General features: G+C 36.2%; 1 protein-coding gene across 4 annotated transcripts in view; it reads left to right on the plus strand.

Moving 5' to 3' along the window:
• LOC149235555 (uncharacterized) overlaps window positions 1-17,449 on the plus strand; it is a 311,771-nt gene extending 294,322 nt beyond the window's left edge. For all 4 annotated transcript variants that reach the window (XM_089372142.1, XM_089372140.1, XM_089372141.1 and 1 more), the window contains 4 exons: window positions 10,477-10,629; window positions 15,943-16,380; window positions 16,482-16,712; window positions 16,847-17,449. In XM_089372142.1, the coding sequence (XP_089228268.1) occupies window positions 10,477-10,629; window positions 15,943-16,380; window positions 16,482-16,712; window positions 16,847-17,032 (1,008 nt within the window). In that variant the 3' untranslated portion in view covers window positions 17,033-17,449. The remainder of the gene's footprint in view (window positions 1-10,476; window positions 10,630-15,942; window positions 16,381-16,481; window positions 16,713-16,846) is intronic.
• Window positions 17,450-21,307: the final 3,858 nt, after the last annotated feature.

The following is a 21,307-nucleotide window of genomic DNA, read 5'->3' on the forward strand; positions in this document are numbered from 1 at the left end:
TGAAGTCTCAGAACTTGTACATTTTTCATCATTTGCAGCTTATCCTGAAGAGTGGTCTTTTCGATTCTGATCACATCAATTTGGTTATAGTGTTCAACCTTCATATCATTGATTTCCTTGGCATGGCTTTCCTCCATGGTCAATAATTTATTCTGAAGACATATTTGACTAGCTTCTATATCTTTTATTAATTACACTTGCTTTTCCTCCATGGCTAACAATCTGTTCTGAAGAGAAATCTGACTAGCTAAAATGTCCTTCAGCATTATGTTATGATTTACTTGAATAGTACTCATTTCTTTCTCATGATGATTTTGCATGTCGGTCCTCATAACCTCCATCTTCTAAGCACACTTTTCTACTACAGTGCCTATGTGATCAGAGTGATTAATTTTCATGTTTTCTATCTCCTCATCACATTTTTCTAGCTTGGTGTACAAAGTTCTCATATCCTTGGTGTAATTAGCTATCAATTTTTCTTGATTAAGTTCCATGTTTTTCACTAGTTGTGTTTGACCGAACTGCATGTATTTAACCAATTGCTTTAGTTCTTTAATAAGATGCTTATCATTTTCCCTTTCATTGTTGACACTGATTGGACAACTTGTTCCTGCTTTTCCGCTATCATGGATTTGGATTCATCATGAGAACATTCATAATGCTTGCAATATGGCACATTTTGATATGGAGAATTGTCTTGAAATCTTTCGTTGATAGTTGGGTTCTTTGTAAGATCACTTTCATCCTTCTGCATAATACTAGGTGCACAAGGCGAGCCACCTTGATCTCCATATCTATGTTTGAAAGCCTCAATGATGTCTTGTAAAGAAGTGAAAAAATTATCAGGATAATTATGAAACCTATTTCTAGCATCACCTTCCAAGGAAAGGACAAAGAGCTGCATCTTGACATCTTCATAATCATACCGTGAAGGCCTACAATATATTATTATACAACGACCAAACTTTAAGAGATGTTTTGCAGCAGTGATTGCTTTATTACCCGTGAACAAAGGAAATTTATTAATGGCATCTTTTGGAAAATCATGAAGAAAGTTAGTAAAATGACACGGGGCAAACAAGTCATCCATGATGACTTTCTTAAAGGGAAGATGAGGGATCAAATGGATGCTAGAGAGAGATCCCTGCTCAAGAAAATCAAGAGATCCACAAGAAGCGAGCTTCTAGCAGAAATTCTTGTAAGAAATGAGAGAAGTGGAGTTGCCACTTGAACATGAATCTAGCTCTAAGATCCAAAAGGAAAAAACCGAAAGGTTAGTCAGGGAGAAAGCAAATGGATACCAGGGAGGGTTTTTTGTCTGAGGAATAATGGATGAATAAGTGGAGTCACCACTCAGATAGGAAACCAACCGAAGTGTCAAGGTGCTAAATGCGTAGATAGAGAAGATGAAAGGATTAGTGAGAGAAAAAAGACAAGGCGATGAAAATATGAAGAGATGAAATGGCACCAAAAAATGTTGTGCCGCTTGATGGGCTAATGAATGGCGGAAAAGATTAGATGATTAGAAAAATGCCGTGAGGACCAAGGAAAGAAAAAACTCTATACCCGACAATGGCACCAAACAATGTTGGTGTTGCCGGCTAAAATGGAAGATAGAAAGATGAAAGATGAAGAGGAAAGATGAATGCCGTAAAGCCAAAGTCCAATAAATTGATCCTTGACAACGACGCCAAACAATGTTGTTGCACAGAATGTCTACGCACCGCGACAACGACTTGGATCAGGGGCTGTCACCCTGATCCCCAATCTCTCTGTTGAAGCTATCTCCCAACAACAGGCTAAGGGGGGTAGACCTTACGAAAATGGAATGGAGGAGAACTAGTTGGGAACCAACCAGTTCGGTAGACACAATCAAGCTGCCAAGTACTTGTTTTAGATTTAGCAGGACTTATAGGATTCGATTAGATTTAAACAATTGGTACTAGTGCCTTATGGAGTCAACTATCTTGCTAGTAAATTTAGGACCAAGTAATTGATGAACAAATGCTACTTGGATGAATAACTATCTTATATGAAATGCAAATCGTAAAACTAATGTGAGATGCAGGAATCTTGGTTAATTTTAGTTTAAATGTCTATCTAAGTTTTAATCCTTCGATCCTTTCTATATTGAGCTTGATAACGTAGTAAATGGAAGGGAGAAGATAAGGTGAAGCACACTAAGGTGTGATTAATGATACCTCTCCTGAAAATCTAACATACTCGGTGCCTCCAGCGCTGTAGAGAGTTGTGACTCTAACAACTGCAAGGTCACCGTTTTAAGTACTATTAAAAGAATGCTTCTCAAGCACAGATGGATGAGTACCTATCTTTCTATTGACCAAGCTTATGCCTGAAAGTAAATTTTAATTATGCATGGCTAAACCAATATGCAAATGCACGCGATGATTAGAAGATGGAGTGAGAATGAAGTTAGATTCAGGGATTGAAAGCACTTATGCCACGATCTGCTTCAGAGCTCTAAGCCAAAACCTTTAATTGCCCAAATAAATATTCAAAACACTAGACTGGAAAAATAACTTCTCAGCAATGTGCTATCACAGTATAATGCCCAATTAAATCACAAGCTTATCACTTCAATTTAATTAAATTCTTTCCGTTGCAATTATAGCTCAAAGAGAACAAAATTTTCTTTGTAAATCTTTAATATCACCTTCAAAATAAATGCCAATTATATAGATACTCAACTACTCAATTTAGGAAACAAAGGATATGCAATTCACAATTCCATGAAAGAGTATCTAATAATTACTTGAAAAATTTGCAAAAATTTAATATGCAATAAATATACAATAATTCAAGCAACTAAACCACACTTAGAATTAATTAAATGACGAGCAATCTCAATAGATGTCAAGCATAAAATTGTTCAGAACCCTTAGCATGCGAAGACTTAAGAAATTAAATTTCAAAAACTAATTACCATGAAGAACCATGAAATTCAAATGCTAAACACTTCAAACAATTTCAGAATTAAAATGATTTTTTTTAAGTGTCCCCAATCCAAAAAAAAATCTTGTTTTCCTATAGTCAAACTTTAGAGACGATTTAAAAATGTGTTTTGACTATAGAGAAATTAAAAAAAAAAAAATTAAACACCACAAAATTTTCCCCTTTAAAAAAATTTAAAGTCCCAAACCCTTGACACAAAAACCCCAAGAAGAAACTTTAGATAAAATATTTAATTTTTCCTTCGGAAAATTTAATGTTATAAAGTTGATTTTTTTTTTAATGTGGCTAATGTAAAAATCAAAAGGACTCAATTAAATCTTTAATGGGCCAAAGGCCTGATAAAAACTTAAACTTGAAATGTGAAAGCACAAAAAACCCCAAGAAGGAACTTTAGATAAAAAAAAATTAATTATTCCTTCGGCAAATTTAATGTGATAATGTTGATTTTTTTAATGTGGCTAATGTAAAAATCAAAAGGGACTCAATTAAATTTTTAATGGGCCAAAGGCCTCATAAAAATTTAAACATGAAATGTGAGCACAAAATTTGATTTTTTTAGATTTTAAATCTTTAGGAACATCAAAGCCATAAAATTTTCTTTTGTTTCAACAAAATCAAAATAAAAATGAAAAGCAAACAAAATAAAATAAAAACAAAAAAACTTAAACCCTAACAAAAAAAATTAAAATAAGGTATACAAAGGAAATTGAAAGGGAGACTGTAGCATGCGGTAGTGGATGAGGGAGCGAGCTCGGGCAGCCAAAGGAGCTTGCAGACAGCACAGATGAGAGAAGGTGCAGCGAGGAAGGAAATGCGGAAAGGTCGAGGATGAGGGGGCTTGGAACAACGCAGAAAAGGGACGCAAATGGAGTCATGCAAGAGAAGGGGGATTCGAGGTCAGGCAACAAGGAGGGATAGAACGTAGGTTTGCAAGTCGAGGGAGAGCCGACGGGCTTGCAGAGAAGAGAAATATTGCACGGAGGAAGAGGAAAAGAGCTGCTAGAATGCTAGTCGAGGGAGAGCTGACGGGCTTGTAGAGATGAGAAAAGATTGCGCGGAGGAAGAGGAAAAGAGCTACCAGAATGCTAGTTGAGGGAGATGAGGGAGAAAGGGACGCTGATTGAAGGGAAGGAAGGGAGAAAACGCAGGGATGAAGGAGGGGAAACCAACAAGAAAGGAGGGAGAAATGCTAAGCTAGGGCTGCGGATAAGAAAGGAAAAACACAACATAGAAATAAAATAGGAAAACACACCAGGCAATGAAGGTTAGCAGCAAAGAATGAAGCCCAAAAATTTATGAAAAATTCAAATAAATTTACCCAGAAATTTATTTTTAAAAAAATCTCATAAATTTTTTATGAACAAACCTAGATTTAAATTTCTTTCCTGCACACAAAATATTTCTGAGGCAAGATCTTGCCCTTGAGGACCTAGATCTGTCTTAGATCTTGAAAAAAAGATTCCTTGAAAGAACTTTCAGATCAACACTTGCAAAATGGAAAAGAAAGATAATACCCAGATCCCGATATATACAAAAAACTAAACAAAACCCCAGAAAGACAAGTTATAAAAATTTCAGATTTATACAAAATATTTACAAATCTATGCACAGGAGTTGCGAATCTATAAGATTTGAGGAGTATGAGTCCAACTGCGTTCCTAGATCTTAAGATGTATGACTCTTACTAGCCAGATCTATCAAATTTTCCACAAAATATTTAAAAGATAATTTTTGGCTTTTTTAGAGAGGTACTAGCCCAAAAACACCCTACAAAAAAATTAATCATTAGGTAAATCTTGAAGCTTATATGAGATAGGCTCTTCAAAAAAATGTGTTGAGAGTTGGCTAGTCCAACTAAGGACTATTTCCAAACGCTCAATGAAAACCTAAGAGATCTTCTGTAGACACTAGATCAACCATCAAATCAAGTAGAGAAATAGAATAATAATAAAATTATGAAGAAATAGAGATACTTGCTAATTCAATCAAAAATAAAAATGTTATCGTAGATCCAACAAACTGAATAAGATACCTGTATTCAGATTATTCTAAGAGAGCTATTGATTGATAGTTTTCACATAATATTAAGCAGAAATTAAGACAGTGTTACCATAAATTCACGAAGAGGAACACCACCACAAGTTGAAACCCCAAAGACTTTTGCATTTATTCTAGAAAATATATAAAAGAGCTTGAGAGCTTAGTACATGATTCAAAGGTCGAATGAAAAATAGACCAGTGTTTTACGACTCCGACTCGGACTCCGACTCGGCCGAGGATCGACTTCGACTCCGACTCCGACTCGGTAATGACTCGGCCTAGTCGATTTCAATGACTCGGTCGTTGTAAAAAATACATTAAATATTTATTTTTTTTATAAAAAAACATAATTTTAAATATTTTAAACATAATTTTAAAGATTTTCATTCATGTTTCCAAAGTCCAAACACACAGCATTATAATATAGATGGAAGACAACATATGATCAAAGTAGGCTCATGAACCAATCCATTATATCAAAATGGTACCCAATGGCAATACATAGTCAACTGTCATACATGATCAAAGACTCAAAACAAAATACAAATAACCAAGGAGGCTAGAAATGGCCTCTACAACAAAAGTAAACTGTGATGGTGACCAGACTCCAATACTAGTACTACTGCAGCACTGCTAGCAGCTACACTACTACTGGCTAGTAGCTACTGCCAGAGGAGCCAAGATCATCTCGACCAATCTCTGGAGTCTGGATCATCATCATCAGAACAGTGAAAAAAATATACAGTAGCTCTAGGTGTCAAGGTAAGGGTTTCAATTTGTATTCCTTTGTGTGTTCCAAATTTCCAATGGAATTTGTTTGGGTAATTCTTTGAGTATAATTTCAGAACTTTATTGTATTTTTGATCCGTTGGTGTTGTTTTACCTTGAGTCTAGGGTTATTTTAAATTTTTATCCTTAAGATCTGTTCTCTTCCTTTTTCCCTTGTGATTCGGTTGGGATTCCTTTTCAATTGCACACCCAGAATTTTATTACAGACCTGCTCCAAAGAACTCGACATCCACTAACAATGAACTACAGGACTTATGCTTGACTGTGGATAATCATTTGCACTGAAGAGTCAAGACTCAAGTAAAGTGTTTAGGGCTCGGACATGTGTAGTAGGGCTTGAGGAAAAGTTATATTAACTGCAGATTTTAGGCCTTATAACCAGCAGCATAGTACTGTTTAGGTCCTTTTTGCATTAATTTGTTTTGTAACTTTGAGTCTCTTAGGTATTCTGTTGAGTGCAAGAGTAGGCCCTCATCCAGGGCATCGTTTGACATTTCAATTGTAATTTGGACGATACCTTATATATAGAGTCTAGACTGATATATAGAATCTAGATATCAGATTTACTAGCTGTAATAAGATCTGTACATTAAACAGATATGAAGAACCTGGGCTTATTTCAAAGGGATTGACCACTGGTATCTTCAACAATGATAGTGATATCAGCCCTTTCACTCTTCAGCTCAGAAAATCAGTGCATAACCATGTCACTCCAACAATGGACACGATCTGAAATAATTGTGGAATGAGGAAAGACATACAGCAAAACTCAGCTCCCTTCACACTTGAATAGTCAACAGTGATAATAGATATATGGCAGATTTCGATTCCATATTAAAACATATGTGACTTAAACTGCATTAAACAGTTTGGAATCCTTAGACTCCATTAAACATTTGAAAAATACCAAAAAAATGAATTTTTTTATGTCTTTTATGCCTGCCCAGCCGGTTTTCATTGACTCGGCCTGGTCAATACGGACTCGGCCTGGTTGACCGAGTCAACTATGACTCGGCCTGGTCATTGGATGACTAGGCCGAGTCATAGTTGACTCGGTCAACCGAGCCGGTTTGCTGGCCTGGTCGCAAATTTTTTTAATGGCTCGGTTTGACCTGGCCGTTTCCGAGTTGACTCGGCCTGGTTGTAAAACACTGAAATAGACTGAAGTCTGACACTGACTTCTAATTTATAGTTAAATTCTCCAACGACTAGTTGGCTTGATCCCTGTCAAATTAATCTCGACTGTTCATAAATGTTTAATTAACCTTTAATCATCACTGTCAAAATTATTTATTTTTAAGGAAAAACGAACTTTTCATTTAATTGATTTTTAATTAACTCAAAATTAATTATTTTGAGTTAATTTCCTCAAAGAATTGATTTTGACTTAACCACCAAGGCTCAAGGGTCCAAAATTTCTTGATTTCTTCAATATTCCCTTGGTTAGTGACCTCCAAAAATTAATTTATTTAAAACCCGCGAATTTTACCTTTGGAGAATTTAATTTAACTAGGAGAAAAAGTTAATTAAATTTATGGCTTAGGATTTTAATTTATTTTTGCCAAAAAATTTAATTAATTGACTTATGAGGGGATTAATCAATTTTTCAACCCTCTAATATTTAGCCATGGTGTCTAATTATGAGGGACCATACATTAAATATTTTTTACATCAAGATTTTACATTTTAATACATGAAGGGAGAAAACTCGTTCATTATAAACCCCCCAAAAAATACCCATTTATGCGACAAAATATAATCTAGTAGACCAAGTGATTTGTAATAAATTAATCTAGCCAATTAACTAGGATTATTCTCAAATCCCTTTTACACAGATTCGATCTAAAACACTAGGGCTCGCCTAAAATCTTGACTACAAAATCCACCCTAACTTTGGGGTGAGGGTGGAGGGAAAAACTCTACCAATCATTTGTTTCTAGAGACACAGATGAATCAGTGAGACAAAAATCCTCCTAGAATGGAAATCATCACCAAAACAATAGGTTTACCTAGGTTGTTACATACAGACGTGGTCATACTAGGATTATTTACATTATACATATGCAAAATGGGTTGACATCTTTACAAAATTGCCAACTGATGATGAAATCTGAAAGGTGCGAACACTCGAACACGATAGATCCCTTTTGTGAAAAAAGGGGTGTACTGCTATGGGGTCGTTGACACAGAGTGGTCAACAAGGCCCATGCACTAAATCCAAAAATTATGAAATGTAAAATAGAGGGTTTGCTTCCATATCACCACTTCTCATAAGGTGTCATATCTATAACAACACAAGTAAGTATTCCATTGATGACGAGCTACTCAAACCACTTCCTCTTCCCATAATGAAAGTGCATGCAGAGAGCCATCTCCATGATATGCCTATTCTTTTCTATTTTTTAATCTGTTTTGCTATGGAGTGTAAGGAACAATTATGTGTCATGTGATGCCTTGAGAAGGAAGAACTAATTAGAAAGAGTTACTAATGTATTCATTGACATTATTGGTCCTGAGACACTTGGTTTTTTTTTTGAATTTTTTTTCCAAGATTGAGATCTTGAAACTTAAAAAACACCTAATCCTTGGATTTAATGGTGTCTCTCCAAAGAAAGTGGTAAAAATCATCAATTACTATGAGGAGGTGCTTGGCTCCCTTAGGAAGGTTGGTGGCCATGGGACCACAAATGTCATTGTGAAAAAACTCAAGAGGTTGAGAAGCTTTCCTTGCTTTGTTTTTAGGAAACTTCTCCATGGTGTTTCCACGTCCCACACCATTCATAGACAGCAGCATATGGTTCAAAATGTGGAAGTTCATCAACCATATGTAGATGAATCATATGTCGTGAAGATCCAAAATTGGTTCTAGTGCATGCTGGTGCCATCGGTATTGGTTACCATTGTAATAAACTGATTCTGAGCTGAGGAAGGGACCTGCCCCACTGTGTACATGTGATTAGATTCTTCACATTATCTAGAGGCAATCACTTTGAAGCCATCATCCATGCCCTTCATGACCCCTCCCTTGTGAAAACTTAACTGTTTTATTGGTGTGTGTAATGCTTTATAGAGAAAGTAAGTTCTGTGCAACTCCAGGAATATGGAGAACACCTCCGTATCTATCTTTGTCAAAGATGGCATACCCACAGCTTGAGACTGGCAGGGTTGAGTTATCACCAGCAATTATTTTCTTCCCTTGTGCTGCTAGCTATAATCAGAGATAAGATATTGGTGTTTGTTATATGCCTAGTAGCTCTAGAATCACCAATCCATTCCTGCATAGAAGAGGACCAATATGTAGAATGCACATCCAAATTTGAATTGTGAGGAGATGTCACGTAGTATCCAAAAAGATCTTTGTTACCAACTATTTTCCTTGCAATATCTTCAATATTTGAAGATGAAAGGGGCAATTCTTGAAGGCATGCATGTTTCTTCTTCTTTGATGATTTTGAGTTCTCTCTTATAACCTCATGCTTACAAGAGGTCAAGATAACTTTAGAATGGGTTCGATCTCCAGGGGGTGATTCTCTATATTCCTCAAATTTAATTGTTGCTGGATGAGATTAGACTAGACATCCTCTATGGATGGAGTAGTGTATTTCTTTACAAGGAGAGGTATGTTGGATCTAGAAATATATGGTCCTGGACTGGTTCACAACAAAAGTGGCCCAAACTATTTCAGGACGGAACCAGCTAAACTGCATAGCTTGGCCAGTTCCTGAGTTGGTTCAGCCCACCCATACACTCTCGAGTCTGAAAAAACAGAAAACTGATGCAAGAAATTGAAAAAAATGGTGCCCATTCTTAGCAATCCCTAAGTCATCTGTATATAATGTTGTTATTTTGATGATATGTAGCTATTTTCTGTAGCATGATCTTTTTTGATTTCGAGAGGCTCTTTGGTGACTTGATCTTTATGTATTTTGTTTCAGGTATGCATTGCACTCAATGACATTTTTCTATATTCACCCTTTCATGCTATATACATGACCAAACTCTGCATATTTGGTGTCTAATGGTTTGGAATCTGGATTTTATATATATATAATTTGCATGTTTTATATATTTTTCAGTTGACCAGTTTCTCAAACTGGTTTCCTGATCTGTTTCAGTCTGGTCTGTTCCGACTGTTGGCCAGTTCCAGTACTGGTTATGATAACTTTGTGTGATACTTGTTTTTTATTGTGGAAAATATTGTTTATGAAATATCAAATATCCCTGTTATCTGTCACATGTTCTTTTCTACATCCTGTTTCTGTTCAACCCTGAAGAGCATTGACATCCCCTGAAGAAGTCTCACTTGCACATAATAAAATGTTTATTGCATCATGCATGCAAACGTCAGGATTTAGGAAGCAAAATGGTGGACAGTTGCATCACACTCGTATTTCTTTCTGCAAAAGTAAAAATCATTTATGTTCTATTAGAGATATTGGGGTTCTGTAACCCTTTTGAATATAGTCTGACCACTGGATAAATTGGGTCTAGTGATACATCTGTTAAGAGAATAGCTGTTTGCTTGTCTTACTTTTGGAATAAAAAAAATTGCAATGCGTTAAAATTAGACCATGAATCCAAGACCATGTAAAACTTGTTGGTTACTTTTCTCTTCTTGTATGTATAAATGACAGTCAATTCTAAATGGGCTTCAGTTTATTGTCTCTTATGCAGCATGCTGGAGGTCAAGTGTTCAGGACTATTAAGTCTTTGGTGCAGGGGTGTGAATATACACAATCTGCATCAGCAATGATCGTTGTGGAGGATGCAAGGGCAGCACCTCGGAATTTAAGGCAATGTGCATCAGAGTATAGGATACCTTTAATGGTTTGTGCTGAATCCTTGTCTCGTCATTTCATAATATGATTCTATGAGTAGACAGACATGCTTCTTTTCAGACAGCATTCCCCAAAATGTCTAGTCAAAATTTAGGAATGCTCCTGCAAAACAGATTCCCTATTTTTGTCAGTACCTTGTCTTAATATATGAATCAGTGTTGAAAATATCGGTATAGGCAAAATATCGGCGAGGGTCCAGAAAATATCTTATCGGCAATATCGGCAAGCATAAAAAATGCATAATATATTCATTTTTTTTTCATATTTTTAAACATATAAAGCAACGACAACATGAAATAAACACATTGGCACATAAATATGAAGAAAGCACTGATATATATGATGTCAAATAGAAATGATACATCAAAGGCGATACCAAATCCTGTTGATCCCTGATAATTGTCCATTCAAGGACTCAAATGTGGAGAACCAATACAAAATAACATCACATATATAAAAGTATCTCATTATCACGAGTTATATGTAGCATAACAAATAAAACTAACAACTATCTATCTGAAATCACTGCGCTCTCCCCCTTTTAAGGGAAACATGATGGGCTGTTTGCCAGACCTCCCCCTAGTAGTAGAAGGCCTTGACCCTACCTCTGCACCTAATGTCAAATAATGAGTGCTAGGTATGGAGCTGTGTTCTCCTATATCTATAGCAGATGGTGTTGACGCTGATGCTCCCACAGTGTCCTCCTCCTCATCCTCCTCTTGCTGCTCCTCCTCTGAGTGCTACTCCTCCTTTGAGTCCTCCTCCTCTTGCTGCCCTTGTTCTAATGGATCATCTGGCTCTAACCATGAAGGTGACTCCTCCAAGATGGGCTCCTCGGACTCCACCCTCCATTGAGACAATACATCAATATTGTCTAAGGAAATGGCATCTAGATCCATTGGTGCTTCTATTTGCCTCACTCGAAGTCGGATGTTGTAATGCACATACACTAAATCATTGAGGCATGTGAACTCCAACCTGTAAGAGTGTCAAAAAAACTAATGAGTCTTGACTCTTGACTCTTGACACTTGAAGGTCATAAATTAAAAATAAAAAATTGCAATAAGTGTAATTGCTCAACTGAAGGCTGGAGCTCAAAGTTATACCTGTTGCGCTTTTTTGCGTGTGTTTTCTCAAATACACTCCAATTGAGCTCACACCCTGAAGAGCTACATGTTTGACTCAAGATTTTTATGGCCAATTTCTGCAAATTTGGTGCCCTTGTTTTTTTCAACTGCATCTAGAGTTGATGTCCTGCTTTTCTGCTTGAAGAATTGGCCCCTGCAACTCCTCATATGTAACACTTTTGTACCTTGGGACAACAACAACAATATCATCACACATTGGCTGCCAAAATGGATTGGTTTTGGTGATGCTAAGAGGTAAGTCGCACTAGAAAAGACACCTCCCCATGACTCTATCTGCTTCTTGCTTATTTTTTTTTAACAAGCGATTTTATGCCAAGTTGTGATCCATGTCCTGTTCGTGGAACAAAAAATGATGACCTCGCACTAGCAGTAGCAAGTGATGATGTGCCAGCTGTGGAGCCCCTCCCACTACCCTCAACATCAAAATCAGGAGAAGATATCCCGAAAGATCTACCTGCACGTTCAACCTTGTTTCTTTTTGTCTTTTTCATCAATTGCCTCGAGCTTTTTGTATAAGCTCCGGACTAGAAACTGTACAATCCCAACATCATGTCCAGTGAGTCTAGCCAGATGGTATTTCAGTCGTGTAACCCCTCCTGTAACGCTGGTCACACTCAATTTGCATGTAAGATATACCCGATTTGTCCCACCATCAGGGTTCCCGTACACCCAAAATGGGTCCAGGGCTTTTGGCATATTTGAATTTTGTAGTGAGCTAACTCAAACCTAGGGCACCAACAAAAAAAATTGGAATTAATAAGTAACAACCACATCATTTTACAAAATAATTTTTTTGCTACATTATTTGCAATGTGAATTCAATGAAAAACCATAAATGACAATAAATGGGTGTATTTGAAAGTTTAAAAAAAAATGGAGTTTGCTCTCCAAATATGGAGAAAACCCTTGCATTTGCTCATGGGCATGAAAATCATAGAAAATGAAAAAAAAACAAGCAAAATGATTGTAGAAAAATAGGCAAGCAAGAATAATCCTAAAACTATCAAAAAATTCATTAACATAGGGGTTTATTTGAACATACCTGTTAATGGAAGAAATGAAATTGTCTCACTGTTCTTCAAGCTTAGATCAACAAAATCTTCGTTGTTGGTGGCGGTAATAGCTATTCAACACTCGAACCCTTAATGGAAGAAATGAAATTGTCTCACTGTTTTTCAAGCTTAGATCAACAAAATCTTCGTTGTTGGTGTCGATAATAGCTATTCAACACTCAAACCCTCTTTGGCAGCAAGCACATAGCTCTCCCCTTCCTTCTCCAGCAATCAAAAATGAAAATAATTGAAAAAAAAAAACAAAATTGGACCTTTATAGCCGCGGCGGCAATTTTTGCTGTCTCCCGGCAATATTTTAGGTCGTAGCGCGATATTTCCCCAAGATATCGCCGATATTTCGGAAATATCGCGATATTTTCAAGGAGACAAAATATCGCGATATTTTCTCGGCGATATCTCGTCTCCCTGAAAATATCGTGATATTTCCGAAAATCGATGATATTATATACACTGATATGAATGATGAAGAGATTAACATATAGGAAAGAACATTTGGACATTGAGATGTGTGAATCAGTAAGATGCCACCTTTTGCAACAGCTTGTGAAATATTATTTGATTAGAAATTTCTGACTGCTATAAAAGTTAGCCTGATCTGCTTCTCTATGTGCATAAATGGAGACGTGTGAACCATATATATTCTAATGGCAACCCATATATTTATGGAGGGTTAAGATGCAGGAAACTTCTAACCCGCGGATGTACCAGCACCGGAAACTTCTGAAACATGGAAATTCCCTGAACTGTAGCGTATGGTGTTTCATGATTTGGAAATGCCATATAGTGTGGATTAAGGTGAAACTCCCATGTTTTGCTGCTCCGTTTAAGTTTTTTGGGACTACCCAAGTGCCCATGAGGGGTTTGGGCCCATTGCAAGTCTAAAATACCCCAATCTATGGAAATGAAGACAAATTAATCTCTAATTTGTTTCTAAACCAACCTACTAATTAACCTACCATTTTTATTTTCTTCCAAGATAATTTGTATATTAAAAAAATAAAATAAAAATGATAGGTTAATTCATAGTTAGGTATAATAAATTAAAAATAAAATAAAGAAAGAAATAATATATATATATATATATATATATATATATATATATATATATATATATATTCCCGAAGGTTAGCTCAATTGGTCGAGTCCCCATTGTTAAAGCACCTTTGCTATTGAGAGGTCATGGGTTCAATTCTCTCGACACTTTGGGAGTCAAGCTTTGTGGTTGAGCTAGTAGGAAGTGATCGCTTTGGGTGGATCTGTCGGGTAACACACATATATTGTATTTCTCTTGACTTACCTGTTTGAGGTAGTTGCATTTCCAAGCATTCTCATTTCTGAAAACCATACCCATTTCCAAGTTTCATGCAACTCTTAGGCAGTAAACTAAGGAATAAGCTTGACCCATCCTCACGCACTTACTTGGAGAATGGGGTTTATTAGTACGTTGCCAGTACCAGACAATAATATCCTTGAAGTCTATGTCAATGATATTCAATATAATCAAAAGCCAATTGTAGTAAACGATTAAACCTAAGTTGCAGGAAATGTGGGTCCAAGGTCCGTTTCCGTATGGAAACGAAACGAAAACAGGGAAACCTGTACGGTACGGCCCAGAAACTCGTTTCTGGCCGTACTGGCACATTTCTCGAGGAGGAAACGTGGCCAGTACAGCCGGAAACGAGTTTCCGAGCCATACGTCAGAGTTTCCTCTTGTAACTTGACTTTTTCTTGTATTTTTTTTAATTTTTTTGCTTCTAATTTTTTATTGGGCGACTCAAATATCCTCTAGATGCTTCTAGATGTCTCTCAAGTTATAAAAAAAGAAGAAGATTTTTTTGAGTGGGGCAGCGGAATGTTCAAGCCTATGGCCCTAGTGTTGATATGCAGTTCATGGTAATGTTTAAGAATCATTTTCATCCTTTTACTTAAATTTTTAACATTACCATGAAATGACTCAGGATGTTTGAGAGTGGTTTCGCCTTCATTGAATTTCATATGGAGAAAGTATAATTTTAGATCTCACTCAAAATCCAGTAGACTTATTTGTTTTTCAGGATTTTAGGATTGGGGGGATTGCAATGTTTCCATTGGATTTTGTCATGTACTAGGGTATGGAACTTGTATTTAATCAAGAGAACCAAGCCCTCTATGCATGGGAGACTCCCAATAATCAAGAGCATGTAGGGTACTAGGGTATGGAACTTGTATTTAATCAAGAGCACTAAGGTCGTTCGACTATGTAGGAGGACTCCCAATCAAGCATGAGACAAGTAATTAGAAATTTCTCGTGGCTGATTTTGGATATTTCAATTTTCATTATGTGATCATTCATGAGCAAATGTGATGTAAATTTAGAGACTTATAGTTTATGCATTGACAATTGACAATTTAATCATAATGTAATAAATTAGAATGTATCATATATGCTTTATGATTGCACATATTTCTTAAATGTCCTTATATATATATATATATATATATTGTGTTTCCCCGTTTCCAAAATTTGGGGGGGGGTCACGTTTCGTACCCGTGCCCGTTTCAGAAACTCGTACCCGTTTCCCCGTTTCCTGCAACTTAGGATTAAACCCCACACAGGTGAGGAGCATGCTCACTAGGCTTTGAACCTGTGTAATTATAACAACTACTCCAGGTTGTTGTTAGATCACAGCTTCACAGACCTGTGAGACGGTTTGTGGTTGAATTTTATTTGTAACACTGGAGACAAGTTTGAAATTGCTTCATCTGATTGTAAAGTAAAATTACTAATAAGATTTTTGAAAAGGAGCAAAATACCTCTCTGACTATGTCATCGGGCATCGATTTTCTTCTAGATTGTTGTTGCTGACAGTGTTTTTGTGTTTCAAGAAAATGGATCCCATTGATGTTTTCAAGACTACTACTGTGGACATGCTGGAGCAAATGAGCAGCCAAATATTTTGTAGTATGAGCTCTAGTAATAGCACCAGACAGTTAGATATGAAAGACTTTTCTTGTGTAATGGCTGGCTTCTTACATAGATCATTGATAGAGATACAGAGAGAGAGGATCTTCCCTTACTAATACTTTTTTTTTTCCTGATAGTCTGGAAATTGGATAATTGAAAGTTTACTTCTGGGAAGACTTCTGCCTTTTCGAACAAATACTTCGTCTGGCTCACAGTCTTCTGGGAAGAGAGGCCATCTTCGGAATTCTCTTATAAAGAAGTCTCCTGACTGCTGGAATAGAAGTGAAACCAACGCAGCAAGGCTTCTAGGAAGTAACAACACTGGTGCAGATCATCTGGTATCTTTAAAAGATGTGAAAGGTCCTTCCCACAAAGAAGATACATTTTACAAGGCTTCAACTATTATTTATGGACTAGAAGTTTCTGTGACACCACCGGCAGTTCCAAAACTTGGCATAATGCTTCCAAGAAAATATGCAGAACGTTCTGCTAAACAGCAACATGGGTCAAATTGTTTATACTATAAAAATGTGGCATTCAAAGATGTCCTTTACTCAATTGGTGATGTTGTGGAGGTAGGGACCAGACATGGTTTTTTTTCATTTGATTGAGTTAGAATTGACAAAATCCATTATTTGATTTGAAACTAATCAATCGTATATATTTTACTTCATAGTTGGTACCTATTTCTGAAGCAGAGGAGACACGTTTGGCTCGCATTGAATGTCTTTGGTCTGACCAAGCAGCCAAGGTGAAAGCTAGGTTAAAGAAAAGAAATGAAGTTGCAAATTCTTGTGGAAGGCTGTTTTTGCAATGCAGATGGTTCTATCGACCCTCTGATACTGGCTTTCCATGCACTGGTTCTGGAAATGAAATATATGTTTCTAATTGTTTTAAAGACATATCGGTAAGTAGCCTCGAGGCTTCCCCATATTCTTATCATCTCAAATCAAGAAGTCTTCTTCACCTCAATCTTTTCTGGCTCAGTAGTAGAAAATTCATACTGGTGATGCAATATATGATACTTAATCATGTATGCAGGTACAAAAAATTATAAAAAAGGTTTCAGTGGTATTTATGGTAGATGGGAAGCTATTTCCCATGAATGCAACAAATGAAAAAGGAGATCCTTCATCTTGCATTTCTGAAGATGAGCAGACAACAGACTTCATTTGCAAATTTTTTTATGACTATGAGAATGAATCTCTTCATCAGCTAAAGATATAGTTCTCAGAAGATTTGAGTTTTCTTATACTTGAACTTAAGCACCAATTGTAATTATTCAGTGTATCTCAGATAAAATTGTGGGCCTTATGTATCCATTATATTTCTTGTTGTATATCAGAACTGTTCACAAGGGAAGGTGGGGTTCTATATCTTCGCTTTATCCTTGACACCATCAGGATTACAGCAAGTAACTCCCAATTTATTCTTACAATGGAGTTGCAATTGCAATGATAATTTCTTATGCTGTGAAATATTTCACAGTTGACTTTTGCAGGTCTAATGTAACTCTAATGGGCCAATCCGTTCTCTAGACTAATCCTCCAGAAAATCACCAATATTCAGTTGAAGTCTACAACTTTAGAATGCATGATGTCATTACAAATTTAACATGAAATACTAAAAATAGTTTTCTCATTACTTGTAATTCCATTTCAACTGCTTTTGAAGGGTTCTATGTTCTATTTTATGTCCTTATAGACAGCAATCTCAGTCCATGCAGATAATTGCATTATAATTTTTCTAGCCGTGAATTTATTTTGCTAGGATATTATCTGGTGGATCCAATATTTAACCAATAAATTTCCATTGGCAAGAGATTGCTGCTAGCATCTTTGGCCATGCTCTCAAACACTTTGATTGGTGATTGGAAGATCTAGCACCAAGATCCCATCCTTTCATTTTTGTGTGTACAACCTGTTAAGCTAAAAATTATGTTAGAAGTCTACTTAAAGTGTAATCTGTCAGAAAGTCTGTCAGAAAGTAATTATAAAACATGTACATTCCAAAATGCATAATTGTTATCTTTAACTACTATTGTTATGTTGAAAAGTAACTAGGTTCGGTCTTCATAATGACACATGTAATTGTGATTTTATGTAATTGATGAAAATAAAGAAAAATACAATTATTGTAATGCTTGTCTCATGGTTTCATGAGCAATGAGTTTTATTTTTGTAATGGCTCCCATTGTGAACCTTTAGGATTGAGTCTAGTCATAAAAGTCAAATTTAGTCAATGTCATGTATGAAGGACCCCTTCTTGGGCATGATACACTTGTATATAAGTCAATAGAAGTGTCAAACAGCCCTCCAAGACAAGCACAAACTTCCTCCTACAGGTCAGCTTCAAAGAAATAATAATATCTTCATAAAAAGGACATGTCAGTTCACCAAAAGTCATGTCGGCTTATTATGAGGCAGCAACCACTATAAATAGGCAGCTCGGCCTATTTCAGAGCACAGAAAATTCAGAGAAGTGCGAGGTACAGGGATCTGCAAGTCTGCAATTCGGTTGAAGTCTAAAGTGAGAAAGGGAGTGCGAAGTTCACAAGAAGGCAGCCTACTAACCAAAAGGGAAGAAAAAGATCGAAGTTTTCAGCACTGTTTTTAGGGCTTATCTCCTCACATATGTGGCATAATCTAAGGTTGCTGCTGCTGTAATATATCAGTCCTAAAGAAGTCATCGAGAAGGTCTACAAGACACCTTCTATGCTAGCCGAGATCATTAAGAGAAGCACTCTAGTAAAGCAAAGGAGGATAGTAGCCTAAATCCTCTCCATCTCCTCACACGTGCAGAATTGCTAAAGTATGAAAGTTGCAGGTCCATGAAAGAAGGCTGAATTTCAGAGTAACCGAGATTAGCAGTAAAGGAAGGAAGTTTGACTAATGTTGACTTAGTCAAGAAGACAAAGCTGGAAGGAAGGGTTTGTGTCTTGGTCTTGGAGTGGCAAATAGGTCAAGGGTATTGGTCTTGGTATTAGTCAATTGGAATCTCTATAAGAAGAATTTGTTCGGGTTTTCCTCTCAAATAATGAGAGGTTTTGGCCTTGGCTGATAGCTTATATTCTGTGTTTCGTCTCTTTATGGTTTATGCATTGGTAGTTGTTTGATGAAGAACATTGATAATCTAAGTAAAAGAAGATCCTAATCTAAAAAAGACAAGCAGTGACTAATAGAAGAGAAATCACTTATCTCTATGCCCTAGAGTTTTCAATATATTAAACATCTAAAACATAAAATATTTATACTACATTGCATGGACTTAATTATAAATTCTTTTTAGATGATAATCATTAAATGCATTTGTACCATGTATACCATGCTAGATGAAAGCAATAGCTTGAAATTCATTTTGGCATTCATCTTGGGAATTTTTTTGCAATGCTATTCTTGATTGTATCAAATATTTACACAAGTCACTTTCGTCCCGTCGTTCCCATATGTCGCTTAAAATAATGAAAAAAAATGAGGACTCTCAACTAGGGCTAAAGCCCCTCTCTAGGGGAAAACTCAATGAAACTCTTGCACTAATCAAATTGAGATAGACCAAGACTTTGACCTATACCTTTCTCCTCCACCAAGTCAGCATTCTAATATGATTTAACAAACTTGAATAGCCTCTTCTTGTTTAATAACTACAACCCAACAACCCATAATATCAGCCCCCAACAACTCTAGAATTTTGTGCCAGCTACAGTATTGCAACTTCGTCCCTTCCGGCGACCCAACAACTTCGCACGTGTGAGATAAAGAGAGAAAATTTGACTTCTTATGCTTGATAAAGACCTTTGCTAGGGTTTCTCTTCTCTTCCTTGAAATTTGCACCTTTTTCTTCCCCCAGCAACTACATATCGAACTTGTTGGTGATGTCATCCAAATGAGTCAAGTTGTTGCCCTTTTATATTGGTTTTTGCCTCTCTAATTAGGCCGACTTGTCCAGGTTGACGCTGATTTGGTGTAGGCCCAAATGACCTATTTTACATAAAAAAAAAATTTCTTTCTTGATTGACAAAGCCCAAGAAGGGCCTTTTACATTATGACATGGATAAGGATACTTGACATAAACCCTAGAAGCTTACAATGGAGGCTTGGACTTAAAAACCATTGACCCAAGCATGAAACCCATGCTTTAATAAACCAATTTCTTTTATAATAAAATTTCTTTTTCTTTCTTTTGACAAATACATTACATCATGACTCAAATACAATTATGAAGACCGATATTAGTTACATTGTTCAACACTCTCACTTAATTAAGGAGATATTCATAATTACATATATGCAAAGGTACATGGAAGATCTAAAAGTGATATACTATGTCAAGAGTCATAGCACACATAGTGCTACAAATTAGATACCTGACAAGGGTACTCTAATCGGGTGGGACTAAGGTGTACTCAAGCTTTAGGCACTCTAGGTACCATCGAGATTTTAAGCTTTAACACCAATCTAGGGATCTAGGTGCATATCTAAGGTCGGAGCTCCATGACCAATGCCACCCTCCCTACTTCGAGATCTAGACATCAAAACATAGGCCGGCCAGAGGTCCTCCCAAGCTTCTTATTTCCAAAAGATGCTTCATCTCTCCTAATCAACTAAATCATATATATATCCACTACTCTAAGCATGCTTCAAACGTTCAATCTATTTATGGAGAGATCTTGCACAATCACAACCCCATTCAGTGATAAACTCTCAAGTATATATACAAGTAAACACAAATCTTCGGGGTCCTCAATCATTCTAATGCTACTCATATCATCATCATGTTATCCAAATACGACTTGTCAAAAGCTTTTCTTATTTGACTTCTTCAGTAGCATCAAATACAACTTCAGTACTTGTTAAATATTTCGATTGCAAATCCATCAATGCTCATTTATTGGTTTCATTCTTTCTTTCAAGGTATTTACTATGATTGTCATGATATGCCCTCCCTCTAAACGAGGGAAATATACCTTTTTTTTTATTCAAGCTCCCTCTCAACTTAGGGAGAACAACAACATTAGATGTTTTTCATTCTTTTTCATGTCATTTAAGGTCATCTTGATCATCATCATTCTTGTAGCTTCTTTCATCATGGCCATCATTATTATCATCTTCAATTACGAACATCTTCAACATCTTGAAGATCATGTACCTGCAAAACTTTAATAGCAAGTACAACCAAATACAAATATATAGAAGCATGAAGTTAACTATATCAAAATCACATCATTGCAATGGAGGCATCAAAACATTCAAACTTTAGATATCAAATACTTAAACCCAGTTAGGTTCATAATCAACAAAAGTTGCATCCTTTTATATTTTAGACTTTAACATCTTGCTAGGGTTTTGTCATAAACCCTAGACTCCATCTTCTAGATATTAGCAACTTAATCAAGATATTAATTCAATCATAGTATTATACATCTAAGGTTTTAACAATATACCTTTTAGAATTTACATGCCAGAGTCTACTAGGGTTTGCTGCAAATCCTAGATTTTATCATAA

Source organism: Pinus tabuliformis, chromosome 8, assembly GCF_031772625.1.
Source record: "Pinus tabuliformis cultivar Carrire ecotype Pingquan chromosome 8, CPIR1, whole genome shotgun sequence".
NCBI lineage: Eukaryota > Viridiplantae > Streptophyta > Pinopsida > Pinales > Pinaceae > Pinus > Pinus tabuliformis.